The sequence below is a fragment of the Erythrolamprus reginae genome, chromosome 5 (genome assembly GCF_031021105.1).
Source record: "Erythrolamprus reginae isolate rEryReg1 chromosome 5, rEryReg1.hap1, whole genome shotgun sequence".
NCBI lineage: Eukaryota > Metazoa > Chordata > Lepidosauria > Squamata > Dipsadidae > Erythrolamprus > Erythrolamprus reginae.
In genome coordinates this window covers 5,790,852-5,806,235 of record NC_091954.1, presented here as the reverse complement: position 1 = coordinate 5,806,235, position 15,384 = coordinate 5,790,852, and the positions used below count along the sequence as shown (strand labels likewise).

Sequence of the window (15,384 nt, the reverse complement as noted above, 5' to 3'; positions counted from 1 at the left end):
GATGAATTTGACGGCTGATTAAAACTTACATAACTTAAGGTTATGGAAAGTTCCACAAGAAACCACTAGCCTGTGGGTTAAGCACGCAACCAAAACCACAGAGCGTGTACTTGAGTATTTTTATAACTTCTATAATTGATCTGTTGTATGTCAGTTTCTTCTTATGTAACTAAGTAAAGTGTGTGTATGTGTTTGAGTGTTTGTGTATCTCTTATTGCTTTCTCCACTACCCCGCACCACTTCGTCTGCCCCTCCCCAGAGAATGAACCCGAGCTGTCAGATCTATCTATCTATCTATCTATCTATCTATCTATCTATCTATCTATCTATCATCTATCTATCATCTATCTATCTACTCTATCTATCTATCTATCATATCATCTATTTATCTATCTATCTATCTATCATCTATCTATCTATCATCTATCTATCTATCTATCATCTATCATCTATCTATCTATCATCTATCTATCATCTATCTATCTATCTATCTATCTATCATCTATCAATCTATCTATCTATCTATCATCTATCTATCTATCTATCTATCATCTATCTATCTATCTATCATCTATCATCTATCATCTATCTATCTATCTATCTATCATCTATCTATCTATCTATCTATCTATCATCTATCTATCTATCTATCATCTATCATCTATCTATCTATCTATCATCTATCATCTATCATCTATCTATCTATCTATCATCTATCTATCTATCTATCATCTATCTATCTATCTATCATCTATCATCTATCTATCTATCTATCTATCATCTATCATCTATCTATCTATCTATCATCTATCTATCTATCTATCATCTATCATCTATCTATCTATCTATCTATCTATCTATCTATCTATGTATCATCTATCATCTATCTATCTATCATCTATCATCTATCTATCATCTATCATCTATCTATCTATCTATCTATCATCTATCTATCTATCTATCATCTATCATCTATCTATCTATCTATCATCTATCATCTATCATCTATCATCTATCTATCATCTATCTATCTATCTATCATCTATCTATCTATCTATCATCTATCTATCTATCTATCTATCATCTATCTATCTATCTATCTATCTATCTATCTATCATCTATCATCTATCTATCTATCTATCTATCTATCTATCATCTATCATCTATCTATCTATCTATCATCTATCTATCTATCTATCATCTATCATCTATCTATCTATCTATCTATCTATCTATCTATGTATCATCTATCATCTATCTATCTATCTATCTATCATCTATCTATCTATCTATCATCTATCTATCTATCATCTATCTATCTATCTATCTATCTATCTATCTATCACCTATCTATCTATCTATCTATCATCTATCTATCTATCTATCTATCTATCATCTATCTATCTATCTATCTATCATCTATCATCTATCATCTATCATCTATCTATCATCTATCTATCTATCTATCTATCATGTATCTATCATCTATCTATCTATCTATCTATCTATCTATCTATCTATCTACCTACCTACCTACCTATCATCTATCTATCTATCTATCTACCTACCTATCTAGCTACCTATCTATTTATTCATTCATTTATTAGATTTGTATGCCGCCCCTCTACGTAGACTCGGGGCGGCAGATACAAGCAGTGTGCGATAAGGGAGGAAGGAACAGAAGCTAGGCCTACATTGATGAACAGATTTGAAGTAAAAATGACAGAGCTAATTGTAGGTGGGAGTATGGGCCTATCATGGGCACAAGGGCCAAATTGATAACTGATGTATACAAATGAATATCTCTTCGATGGTAGTTTTTACACTCTGATATGTTAGCAGAGACTAACCAAAGCTAACTGGATAATATATTTTAAGTACTGGAGATCGGGAGTTGTTCCAGTTTAAGGGAGAACCTGCCTTTGTTTCAGTTGAATAAACGTGTTTGATTTATCAAGACACATTCGGATTCTGCCTTTTATTTCTACCAAGTCACACCATCTGAATTCCCACCTAACAATCCTACCAAGATGAGAAACACAGCAGATATCATCGGCACCTTAAAAAGCAATCACGGAACTTCGATAAACTGAGATGTCACTCCTTAATGGCATAATCTGAGCTGAGCACCAATTTCAGGTTGTGGGTGGATATCGTGTCACATTTCAGCCTAAAATGAGGTGGCGTGAACATTAGGAGTGGCCAGCTTGGGAAAATACATTCTGACGAGAGAGGAATTCCACTGGAGAGAGATTCTAACTCTGTGGTTCTCAACCTAATGCTGCTACCCCTTAATGCAGTTCCTTATGTTGCAGTGAACCCCAACCATAAGTCTAGCGCCAATTCTCCCAACAGAGCTTTAAGCCGGTTGGCAGGAAGGTCAAAAGGACACCCCCCACTGTAAACGCCTGATTGGTCAGATTGTAAAAATACGTTCCAAGGCGCCAGAGTAGAAGCTTTCGTTCCTAACACTATGGAAAAGTTGTCAACCTGGATAAGACGGAGTGGCTGTGGGTTCTGCCTCCCAAGGACAATACCATCTGTCCGTCCATAACCCTGGGGGGGGGAATTAATGACCCTTTCAGAGAGGGTCCGCAACCTGGGCGTCCTCGATCCACAGCTCACATTAGAGAACCATCTTCCAGCTGTGGCGAGGGGGGCGTTTGCCCAGGTCCACCTGGTGCACCAGTTGCGGCCCTATCTGGACCAGGAGTCACTGCTCACAGTCACTCATGCCCTCATCACCTCGAGGCTCGACTACTGCAACGCTCTCTACATGGGGCTACCTTTGAAAAGTGTTCTGAAACTTCAGATCGTGCAGAATGCAGCTGCGAGAGCTATCATGGGCTTTCCCAGGTATGTCCATGTCACACCAACACTCCGCAGTCTGCATTGGTTGCTGATCAGTTTCCGGTCACAATTCAAAGTGTTGGTTATGACCTATAAATCCCTTCTTGGCACTGGACCAGAATATCTCTGGGACCGCCTTCTGCCGCACGAATCCCAGTGACCAGTTAGGTCCCACAGAGTTGGCCTTCTCCGGGTCCCGTCGACTAAACAATGTCATTTGGCGGGACCCAGGAGAAGAGCCTTATCTGTGGTGGCCCCAACCCTCTGGAACTAGCTCCCCCCTAGATATCAGAGTTGCCCCCACCCTCCTTGCCTTTCGCAAGCTCCTTAAAACCCACCTCTGTCGTCAGGCATGGGGGAATTGAAAATTTTTTCTCCCTCCCCCTAGGCTTATAGAATTTATACATGGTATGTTTGTTGGTATGATTGGTCTCTTAAATTGGGCGTTTTTAGATTACTTTTTAATATTAGATTTGTTACATTGTTTTTTATTGTTGTTAGCCGCCCCGAGTCTTCGGAGAGGGGTGGCATACAAATCTAACTAAACTAAACTAAACTAAACTTTTCCCATGGTCTTACGCGACGCCTGTGAAATGGTCGTTTGACCCCCCCAAAGGGGTCCCAATCCCCAGGTTGAGACCCACTGCTCTAACATGAGTCCAAAAATTCAGAAGACTGAACCTCTGGTCCTGGTGACCAACTCACCAGGATCCTCCAGCTTGGGAAAGTTATGAGATTTGATGACGACTAGACACACTTATCCCTAAAAAGGAATTGGGGGGGGGGGGTAAACGGAACGGTGTCTATGTGTCAGATATCACCCCAACATTGGGCTCGAGTTCCACTTCGTCTCAGAGTTTTGTGCTCTCGTGCATTTTTTCAGTTCTTTCCACTTACTTTCTGCCTCGGGTTGAATTAAAAGTCCCGCCGTATTTCTTCCGGTTAAGGATGAGCGCCGCAATTTCTGGCACGTAGCGCGCAAACATTGCCTACATGGCGTGAAAGAAAAGCAAAACAAAAAAAAAGAAAAGAAAAAGAAAAAAAATGGCATGCAGAGAAGAGTTCTGCGGTACCGAAGGCAGCCGACTCGCCTTGGAATACTTACTTTCTTCCACTAACCGCACTATAGGAACCACCATATTTCTTGCGGTTTCCTATTAACTCTATGATTTCAGGAACGTAACTGGCAAACATGGCCTAAGGAAGAAGACAGGAGACAGAGAAAAGACTAAAAAGAGAGGTCAAAGGAAGGGGAGGGGACCGATGAATCTTATAAAGAAGATATTATCATCCTTACGGTCGGAAAAATGCAAAGCACGGGCCCTAATCAAGTCTTTCCTCCAAAAAAAGTTTTAAAAAAACCAAGAACAATTTTAAAAAAAAGATGGCAAAAAGTTTTCGTCTCGAAATAAGAAGGCCAAATGTCAGGGGGTGTTTTTTTGGGGGGTGAGTGGGTTTGTTTTAAAGAGGAAAACACAGTAGTACCTCTAGATACGAGCTGCTGTACACGCGAGTATTTCAAGATACGAGCCACGAGGGGGAGAGACATTTCTGTTCTATTCCCAAGCTCAAATTCGGGATACGAGCCGAGCGTCCACTAGGTGGCGCAAGAATCCTTACTTTTGGTTATCTCGGAGGGGAAAAACAACTTGTTCCAGATACGAGTTGTCTCGAGATACAAGCTCCCTTATGGAACGAATTATGCTCATATCTAGGGGTACTACTGTACCGGCTCAGCTACAGAAAACAGTCAAAAGAGGGGAAACAGGAATGGGGGGAAAAATAAGGCAAAAAAAAAAGAGAAGGAAAAACAAAAATCGAGAAGAAGAACAAAAATTGAGTCGAGGTGATATTGGAAGGGATAAAACAGCGCCCATGGCTGGTGCCAACGAAGCCAAGGCAACGCCATATTTCTGATGCTTGCATTATAATGGGTATATTTTAAACGAGACAGATGAGAGGGGTTTTTTTTTTAACCTCGTGTCAAACAAAAGAAGAGTGGATTTTTCTGCACAATGAGAATGAACACGATGTGATTTTTAAAAAAATCATCTTTTTAAAAAGAAAATGTAAGGATGTAAAAGGAAATAAAAAAGGCAACGAGGAGGGGGAAAAATGGATACTGCCATGTTTTGTCCAACAAACAGTTTGCTTGTGGCTGGGATGCCTCAAAGAGCTGTTGCCGCTACCGACCTACCTTTTTGGCAAGGGAAGGAAAATTGCACAAAAAGGTTTTGAGATTAAAAAAAACCCCACTAAAGCGAGAGCTGGGCCTGTCTATATGTGGACACCTTCATTGCTTTTAGGCCTGTTAGTACAGCAGGTGGAGTCCAACCTGGTAACTTGTGGACTTCAACTCCCAGAATTCCTCACCTGTCCATGCTGGCTGAGGGATTCTGGGACTTGGAGTCCAGAAGTCATAAAGATGCCAAAATTGAACACCTTTGCTTATGAATATGCATACCTACATACAGTGGTACCTCTACTTACGGACTTAATTCGTTCCGTCACCAGGTTCTTAAGCAGAAAAGTTTGTAAGAAGAAGTAATTTTTCCCATAGGAATCAATGTAAAAGCAAATAATGCGTGCGATTGGGGAAACCACAGGGAGGGTGGAGGCCCTGTTTCCTCCCAGGAGATTCTTAGAGAGGCCCCACAGAGGCTTCTCCCTGGATTTTCCGGCCCTGTTTCCTCCCAGTAGATTCCTAGAAAGGCCCCACGGAGGCTTCTCCCTGCCTTTTCCGGCCCTGTTTCCTCTCAGGAGATTCCTAGAGAGGCCCCACGGAGGCTTCTCCCCACCTTTTCTGGCCCTGTTTCCTCCCAGAAGATTCCTAGAGAGGTCCCACAGAGGCTTCTCCCTGGATTTTCCGGCCCTGTTTCCTCCCAGTAGATTCCTAGAAAGGCCCTACGGAGGCTTCTCCCCACCTTTTCCGGCCCTGTTTCCTCCCAGTAGATTCCTAGAAAGGCCCCGCGGAGGCTTCTCCCTGCCTTTTCTGGCCCTGTTTCCTCCCAGGAGATTCCTAGAGAGGCCCCATGGAGGCTTCTCCCTGCCTTTTCCGGTTACAGTTTTGGTGGCTTGGGTTTGTATGTGGAAAATGTTTCTTGACAAGAGGCAAAAAAAATCTTGAACACCTGGTTCTTATCTTAAAAAGTTCGTAAGTAGAGGTGTTGGTAGGTAGAGGTACCACTGTATACAGGCACATCTCTACACATGCACCCCTGGGGTTGAAGAAGACACTTACCTTATAGTTTCAACCTGAATATTAGTTGGATTTTTTCCCCCACCCTAGTTCAAAAATGCAACAGCTGCCAGAAATTTATTGCATTGTGATTTTTAAAAATGGGTAAGTTTGTTCACGGACAATATCTACAAGGGGGTCCACATTGTTCAGGATGTTCCTTCAGTATCCTGAGTGCCCACAACTGGAACATCTGCAAGGGCACCCAATGAGTTAAGGTAGCAGTTGCCTCCATGTGATCCAATCCAAGCCCAGCTCTTTGGAGAAGCACATCGTATAGATTTTTAATCCTCCGGAACGGCTGGGCTTCCTTTTCCTCTCCCGAAAATCTCTTTCTCTCTTTTTCTCATCGGGAGTGTTCTTTTGTGCCGATATGTCAGGAAATTTGTAATGGCCACCTACTTTAGTCTCACCTGCGTGGTTGCTATTTGGAAGGATGCAAACTCGTCGTTTCCCGCTAGCCGCAAGAAAAAAAAGAAACCCCCGACAACAGCTCTTTTAAGGAGGATCCTTAACCACAGTGTTTGTTGGAATGTCGGGAAGGAACACAAAAGGAAGGTCTTGAAACCGCAACTAACCTCACCTGGACTGTTGTCAGCAGTCCAACGTTAACCACGAGGCACGGAGCCTGGGCGCACTTTCAAAATAATTCTTCACTGGCGTAAATTCGGCCTTCAAGTTCAACCTCTCCCCGCTTTTCATTCAAGCTTTTTTTGTTTTATTTTTAGCTGAGCTTCAGAAAAAATCGGACTGCTTTAAGGAACGTCCTCATGAACATTTAACACACTCAACTTTTGAAAGCAGTGGTAACTTTTGCTCGGAAACCTGGAGCAAAAGAGGTCGGTCTCGTTGTCACATTTTCTCCTTCGCTCAAATGCACGGGCATTGAAGTAGAAGCACAGTTGAGCCCCAAATTCCTGTCGCTAAACAAGGCAGATGTTAAATGGGTTTCGCCACAATTTCTTGGCACGATTGTTAGGCAAATGACTGCAGTTGTTAAGATTAGTGGCCCACGTTGTGAAGCGAACCTGGTTTCCCCATTGACTTTCCTTGTCAGAAGGTCACAGAGTTTATTTATTTATTCAATTCGTATGCCAAGGGCATGGGGTGAGGTATCATCAATATGCGGATGATACCAAGTTATACATCTCCACCCCATGTCCAGTCAACGAAGCAGTGGAAGTGATGTGCCGGTGCCTGGAGGCTGTTGGGGCCTGGATGGGTGTCAACAAGCTCAAACTCAACCCAGACAAGATGGAGTGGCTGTGGCTCTTGCCTCCTAAGGACAATTCCATCTGTCCGTCCATTACCCTGGGGGGAAAATCATTGACCCCCGTCAGAGAGGGTTTGCAACTTGGGTGTACTCCTCGATCCACAGCTCACATTAGAGAACCATTTTTCAGCTGTGGCGAGGGGGGTATTCGCCCAGGTTCGCCTGGTGCACCAGTTACGAACCTATTTGGACCGGGAGTCACTGCTCACAGTCACTCATGCTCTCATCACCTTGAGGCTCGACTACTGTAATGCTCTCTACATGGGGCTACCTATGAAAAGTGTTCGGAAACTTGAGATCGTGCAGAATGCAGCTGCGAGAGCAATCATGGGCTTTCCCAAATATGCCCATGTTACACCAACACTCCGCAGTCTGCATTGCTTGCCGATCAGTTTCTGGTCACAATTCAAAGTGTTGGTTATCACCTATAAAGCCCGTCATGGCACCGGACCAGATTATCTCAGGGACCGCCTTTCTGCTGCATGAATCCCAGCGACCAGTTAGGTCCCACAGAGTGGGTCTTCTCTGGGTCCCGTCAACTAAACAATGTCGCTTGGCGGGACCCAGGGGAAGAGCCTTCTCTGTGCCGGCCCTGGCCCTCTGGAACCAACTCCCCCCAGAGATTAGAATTGCCCCCACCCTCCTTGCCTTTTGTAAGCTATTTAAAACCCACCTCTGCCGCCAGGCATGGGGGAATTGAGATACTCTTTCCCCCTAGGCCTTTATAATTTTATGCATGGTATGTCTGTATGTATGTTTGGTTTTTATATTAATGGGTTTTTAATCGTTTTTAGTATTGGAATATTATTGTACGCTGTTTTATTATTGCTGTTAGCCGCCCCGAGTCTCCGGAGAGAGGCGGCATACAAATCCAATAAATAAATAAGTAAATGTGCCTACCAGCTGAATTTTGGCTTCCACAGAGGCTCTGGGGGTTGTTTCTGGCTTCCAGAGAGCCTTCAGGAGGATGGGAGATAATGTTCTTCCCCTCCCCCAGCTCCAAGGAAGCCTTTGGAGCCTGGGGAGGACAAAACACGAGCCTACTGGGCCCACCAGAAGTTGGGAAATATGCCGTTTCCAGCCTCCAGAGGCCTCCAGAGGGCAGGGGAAGCTGTTTTCACACTTCCTAGGCATTGAATTATGGGTGTGGGAACTCAGGCATGTGCGATAGCATGTGCCCACGCTCTTTTAGCACCCGAGAAAAAAAGGTTCGCCATCACTGCCCTAGGGACTCTAGTATCACCATCAGAGGCGGGCTTCTATGGTGGGACAGTGACGTGTGCTCATCCCCATGGCTCTGAGTGCTAGCAGAGTCCCGCGCAATTACGATACTGCACCTGGGCAGGTAGCAAAATTGCACACGGACTGTTGTGGTTAGCTCTGCCCCAGCTCCTGCCCCAAGGACTGTGGATGTGGGGGAGACATCCACATGCTGCAGGCCTGTTTTGCCCCCGGTGGAATCTGCTGATGAAGGCTCCTCTGATCAAGAGGACATGAGTGACAGGGAGGAAGAGAGTGTGGCAGACAGCTCAGAAGGAGATCAATTATCTAGCTCCTCCTTGGATTCAGAACAAGAGTTAATGATACAGCCACACATGCGGAGAGCGATGCATAGGCAGCAACAACTGAGAGATTATTATCAAAGAAAATGAGGCCACCTGTGCTTGGGTGGGGCTGTGGCAATTAGTGAGGCTGCTATAAATAGAAGCCTGTGGGTTTGGCCATTGTGGAGGATTATCTGATCATTGTGTTTTGTGACTGCTTTACTGACTTTGACCTTTTGTGTGCTGATTTTTCCCTGCTTTGAAACTAAACCAGGGCAAAGTGTGTGTCACTTTGTGAAAGAAGAAGGACTGTGAATTGCCTCCCAGCTGCAATCTAAGTATCACAGGACTGATAAGGGACTTGTACAAATTACCAGTTTGTTTGGAGACGAGTGCTCTTTGCTATACCAAAAGAGGGCTTGGTTTAAGTGAATTTTCATTATAAAGAACATTGTTTTGAATTTTCAAATGTGTGTGTGTCTGAAATTTGTACCTGTGAATTTTTGGGAGGAGTCTACCAGAGAGCCCGATGGAAGACGGACACACAATTGTGTCCCTGTTTCGACGTGGAAGCAAAAACCCGCACCAAATCACTTGCACACCTGAGTGTCTGCTTGCAATTTTGCTACTTGCCCAGGTGCAGTAGCATAATTGCGCTGGACTCTGCTAGCACTCGGAGCCATGGGGGCGAGTACACGTCACCGTTCCACCTTAGCAGCCCACCTCTAATCACAGTACCCTGGAGACGGTCAATAATATGAATCAGTTGCCAAGCATCTAAATTTTTGATCACGTGAGCACGGGGATGCTGTTTTGGTTGTGTGAAAAATTAAGTCACCTTTTTCACTGACGTTCTTCTAACTCTGGATGGTCGTTTCGATTGTAAACGAAGGACCACCTGTATTGGTTGTAGAACTGCTAGGTTTGTAGCTAAGGCAGTGATCTGACAAACCCAATGCATTGAACGAATACCATGCAAAGGTAGAATTATCATATTTTTTGTTGTTAACACATTTGTTTGTTTAATTTATATATCGCCCAACTCCCAAAGGACACTGGGTGGAATTTTAATCATTGTAATTCCTCTAAAAATTAGACTAGCAGTAGTCCTCAACTTACCACCATTATTTGGTAAAGTTACAACGGCACTGAAAAGAGTGACTTGTGAAGTTTTATTGACACCCGGGACCATTGCAGAATCCCCGTGATCATGCGGTCAAAATCTGGACAATTGGTGTGTATTTATGTTTAATTTTTTAATAGAGGTTTTATTGTTTTTCTCTACACTGCATCCATACATATACCTTAATTATACCTGTAAACAAAATACAGGTAGTTATACAGTATGTTCCTATTTAATAGTACATGGACCAGTATCTTAATTTGCACGTTTATATATTAATTATTCACCTGTTTCCCCATTTTTATTTATTTATTTATTTATTTATTTATTTATTTATTTATTTATTTATTTATTGATTTGATTTGATTTGATTTGATTTGATTTGATTTGATTTGATTTGTATGCCGCCCCTCTCCAGAGACTCGGAGTGGCTAACAGCAACAATAAAGCAGTGTACAATAGTAGTCTGATGTTAGAAATAATTAAAAACCCATTAATATAAAAAACCAAACATACATACATACATACCATGCATAGAATTGTAAAGGCCTAGGGGGAAGAGGATCTCAATTCCCCCATGCCTGATGGCAGAGGTGGGTTTTAAGCAGCTTACGAAAGGCAAGGAGGGTGGGGGCAATTCTAATCTTTGGGGGGAGTTGGTTCCAGAGGGCCGGGGCCGCCACAGAGAAGGCTCTTCCCCTGGGTCCTGCCAAGCGACATTGTTTAGTTGACGGGACCCGGAGAAGGCCAACTCTGTGGGACCTAACTGGTCGCTGGGATTTGTGCAGCAGAAGGCGGTCCCTGAGATAATCTGGTCCGGTGCCATGAAGGGCTTTATAGGTCATGACCAACACTTTGAATTGTGACCGGAAACTGATCGGCAACCAATGCAGACTGCGGAGTGTTGGTGTGACATGGGCATATTTGTGAAAGCCCATGATTGCTCTCGCAGCTGCATTCTGCACGATCTGAAGTTTCCGAACATTTCCCCTCAGTATCCATATCTATGCTTAATTCTTATATTTTCCTAGATATATTAACTACTAACTTAATGCTGCCTCCTCAACGGCCTCATTTCGTTGCCCGAATTGGTGCAGTATTTATGATGCTTCCCGCGCTGCGAGGTCACATGATCATCGTTTGCAAACTTCTGAGAATCAACGTCAATGAGAAAGTTGGATTTGGTTAAGAGCCGGGTTGCTAGCTTAACAACGTGAGAGTGATTTGCTTAACAACGGTGGCAGGGGACATTGTAAAACGGGACAAAACTCACTTAGAATCTGCCGTGCATAGCAGTGGGCTCAACTGTTGTCCTAAGCGAAGGACGACCTATAGTATTCTGTTGGTAAGGTCTCAAGAGGAATCAATTCACCCGTTGCTACGCAATAGGTTGGTATCATGAACAGCGGAGTGAGGCTGGGCTTGCTGAAGACCAAAGCAGTGTTCCTGAAGGATTTTCAAAGTGTGCCCAGCCCTCCTCCTCATTGCTTAAAGCGTCTTAATTCTTCAAATGCTTCCTACCCTTACTATCTCTGCAAACATTAACATCCATAAACACACCATTGCCCTATATTTTAGTTCAGGAACTAGCTCTTCAAAATGCAATGGGATATGTATTTTGAAGTCATAAGTTACGGTATAATCGTTACATTAAATATCTATAAATTATATATATATATATTAACTATATATATAGATAAGCAGAATATAACATAAATGTTTTACCAATCCCCCGAGGATGAAGAAAACCATGAAAAGGCGACCAAGTGTTGTTTTTGCATAAACATCTCCATAGCCAACGGTGGACATAGTAACCATTAGCAAATAAACACATTCCCAATATGTAAGTGGTTGGCTATTTTGGAAGTTTTCCCATGGGTCCCCTGAGTTTTCCACCTATAACGAAAATGGACAACAGCAAATTGAATACATCATGGTCTGCAATGCAATGTCCCCATTCACAAACCCATTAGTACATAATTAGTAACTTCAGGGAGGAACAAAAATGCAACGGGCAGATATGAACAGTTGATATCATATTGTTCTTTTTAGCCAGAAAATATCATGTAGCTCTAATGAAGCAAAGTTATTTTAACTTTAACAACTCAATGAATTACCATCAAGGAAGTTGTTTTTCCCCCCTTAATTTACCTCTTTGAAATCTTGGTGGATCTTATACAACGGTGCATGTTATAGTCCAAAAAATAGACTACTCTTGGGACTAGTTGCCAAGAATTACAAAATTCCTCCCTATTACAGCAGCAAGTAGCTACCACAATCAGTGTTCCCTCTAATTTTTTGGGGGGGTTGGCCGGAAAAGTATAGTGTCTGAGCGGCAGTCTCTTCGGGACTGGGCGGCACAGAAATAATAAATAAACAAACAAACAAACAAACAAATAAATAAAAAACCCACCCTGTTTTGCCTCAGAGAATGTCAAAATAAAATACTGTACTGTGTGTCTATAACAGTGAGCTCATAATAGGGCAACTCTATCAATATCAAAATGCCACTTAAATAGTTGAGCTAGTTTCAAACTAGATTTTGATTTTCTTTCTCTCTTCCTTACTCCCATTCTTTTTCTTTCTCTATTCCTTCCTCTCTTTTTTCTATCTGTTTCTCTCTCTTCCTCTCTCTCTCCTTCCCTCTCACTCTTTCCCTCTCGGCTTCTGGGCAGGTTTGGAAAACTCTGAGTTGATGATGATTTTTAAGTGAGCGATTGCTCACTGCTCAGCTTAGAGGGAACTATGACCACAATAACTGTCACTGAAGACCATGTTTCAACACACAAAAGAGAAACAAATGTGAATTTATTTTCCCCAAATCAGGAGTCTGGTAGGATCTATTTCCAAAGAGTAGCTCACAAACATATTGGAAATCTAATCCTTAAAGAAGGAGAGGAGGTGTTAAGTTATTGTAATCCAAGCAGGCAATAGCCTACACTGATCTTTAGGGGGAAAACGAGCTTTGTGTATATCTATAGATTGTGAGTTTTGTATCTGCTACCACATTTTATTTTATTATTTGTTTCTAAAGCCACACTGCCACTTAGTGGCTCGTTGTCATTATTGTCAAATTCGGTAAAAGTTTTCCAGAATCTCAAAACTAGATCTCAAATTTCCTAGCTTTTTTTCCCTTCCAGTTTCAAGCCAAAGCAAGTTAAAAAAATCTGGGTTTGTTTTTTTTCAATGCTGTTTTCTCCTTTTCTCCTCTCAGAAGAATTTGTCAACGAGAGACAAGATTTACTAATAATCTTTAAAAGAAACAAGAAATCCTGCATTAAAAATATGAAAAAAATTATGACTGGAGGGAATTCTCCATTACAGTGTTTCTCAACCTCAGGAATTTTAAGCTACGAGGACTTCAACTCCCAGAAGTCTCCAGCCATGCATGATGGCTAGGGGATTCTGGGAACTGAAGTCCTCGTAGCTTAAAATTCCTGAGGTTGAGAAACCCTGATCTATTACTTTTATTCTGGACAGCAACCCATGAGGAGTTGTTTCTCTAGATCAGTGGTTCCCAAGCTTGACAACTTTAAGACTTGTGGACTTCAAGTCCCAGAATTCTCCAGCCAGCATCGCACAGCATTGCATAGCACAGCTGGCTGGAGAATTCTGGGAGTTGAAGTCCACAAGTCTTAAAGTTGCCAAGTTTGTCAACCACTGCTCTAGATTAACGCACCAACCTCTTTGCAAAACGTGCTCCCACTCTGAAAATGAAGAAGCAATACGTGGTGCATATTTTAAAAAATAAAAATAAAAAACCAATTATTCCTAGCCGGATTAGCTCATAATAATTCTAATGCTCCCCAAATAAGCCTTTCTGAGCATACTTACCAAATGTATGAATCCAGCTGCTGTCAGCCATGTGCTAATAAATATCGAGCACAGATTCACTAACTTGATGGAATTACTGGTTAAAAGAAAAAGAGAAAAACAAACAATAGTTTCAGAGAAAAATCAAGTGTTATATGCACTTTACTTTTCAGATAAATAGTTAATGATCATTCTTTTAATTTTAATTTGGCAGTAATATAATAATAATAATAATAATAATATTTTTTTATTATTATTATCATTATTATTGTTGTTGTTGTTATTATTATTGTTATTGTTATTATTGTTATTAATTAATTAATTTATTTATTGGATTTGTATGCCGCCCCTCTCCGGAGACTCGGGGCAGCTAACAGCAATAATAAGACAACGTACAATAATAATCCAATAATAAAAATGATTAAAAACCCATTAATATAAAAACCAAACATACATACAGACGAGTCTTCGGAGAGGGGCGGCATACAAATCCAAATAATAAATAAATAAAATAAATAAATACCATGCATAAAATTGTAAAGGCCTAGGGGGAAAGAGTATCTCAATTCCCCCATGCCTGGCGGCAGAGGTGGGTTTTAAGTAGCTTACGAAAGGCAAGGAGGGTGGGGGCAATTCTAATCTCTGGGGGGAGTTGGTTCCAGAGGGTCAGAGCTGCCACAGAGAAGGCTCTTCCCCTGGGTCCCGCTAAGCGGCATTGTTTAGTTGATGGAACCCGGAGAAGACCCACTCTGTGGGACCTAACTGGTCACTGGGATTCGTGCGACAGAAGGCGGTCCCTGAGATAATCTAGTCCGGTATCATTAAGGGCTTTATAGGTCATAACCAACACTTTGAATTGTGACCGGAAACTGATCGGCAACCAATGGAGACTGCGGAGTGTTGGTGTAACATGGGCATATTTGGGAAAGCCCATGATTGCTCTCGTAGCTGCATTGTGTAAATACAGTATATTCTGCTGGATCTGTTGAAAATATATAGTGAGTTGCCTCCTAATAGCACTAGCAATAGCACTTGGACTTATATACCACTTCACACAGTGCTTTGCAGTCCTCTCTAAGTGATTTACATGGTCAGTGTATTGCCCTCAACAATCTGGGCCTTCATTTACTGACCTCGGAAGGATGGAAGACTGAGTCAACCTTGAGCTGATCAGAATCGAACTCCAGGCAGTGGGCAGAATTGGTCTCCATTGCTGCATTTAAACCACTGTGCCACCAGGGTTATTGATGCACTATTGACATTTTGAATATTTCATGTATGGGGGTCCTTGGAGGTCTTGGCCATTTTTTATTGCATGTCATACTTCAAACTAGATAATATCATCAATGCTAATAAGAAATGAAGTTTGCTCTCAAGTTATATTCTGGTGGCTTGCCTTAGAGCAATGTTGGAGGGCTGCAAGAAACCAACCAAGTTCAGAGAACACCAAGGACCTCTCATTTCAACCCTGAGCTACAAATAAATATTCTCCTTTATCGCTATTTCATGTCAGCCGGTTAAAAATCCATCTTACAAAGAAAA

At 42.2% G+C, this 15,384-nt stretch overlaps 1 protein-coding gene across 3 annotated transcripts in view; it reads right to left on the bottom strand.

Annotated features, from left to right (window-relative positions):
- The window catches only part of KCNMA1 (potassium calcium-activated channel subfamily M alpha 1), a 655,726-nt gene that overhangs the window by 248,799 nt on the left and 391,543 nt on the right, over positions 1–15,384 (bottom strand). For all 3 annotated transcript variants that reach the window (XM_070752010.1, XM_070752011.1, XM_070752012.1), the window contains exons 7-9: positions 13,864–13,939; positions 11,755–11,925; positions 3,957–4,048 (exon numbers count right to left, since the gene is read on the bottom strand). In XM_070752010.1, coding sequence (XP_070608111.1) covers positions 3,957–4,048; positions 11,755–11,925; positions 13,864–13,939 — 339 coding nt within the window. The remainder of the gene's footprint in view (positions 1–3,956; positions 4,049–11,754; positions 11,926–13,863; positions 13,940–15,384) is intronic.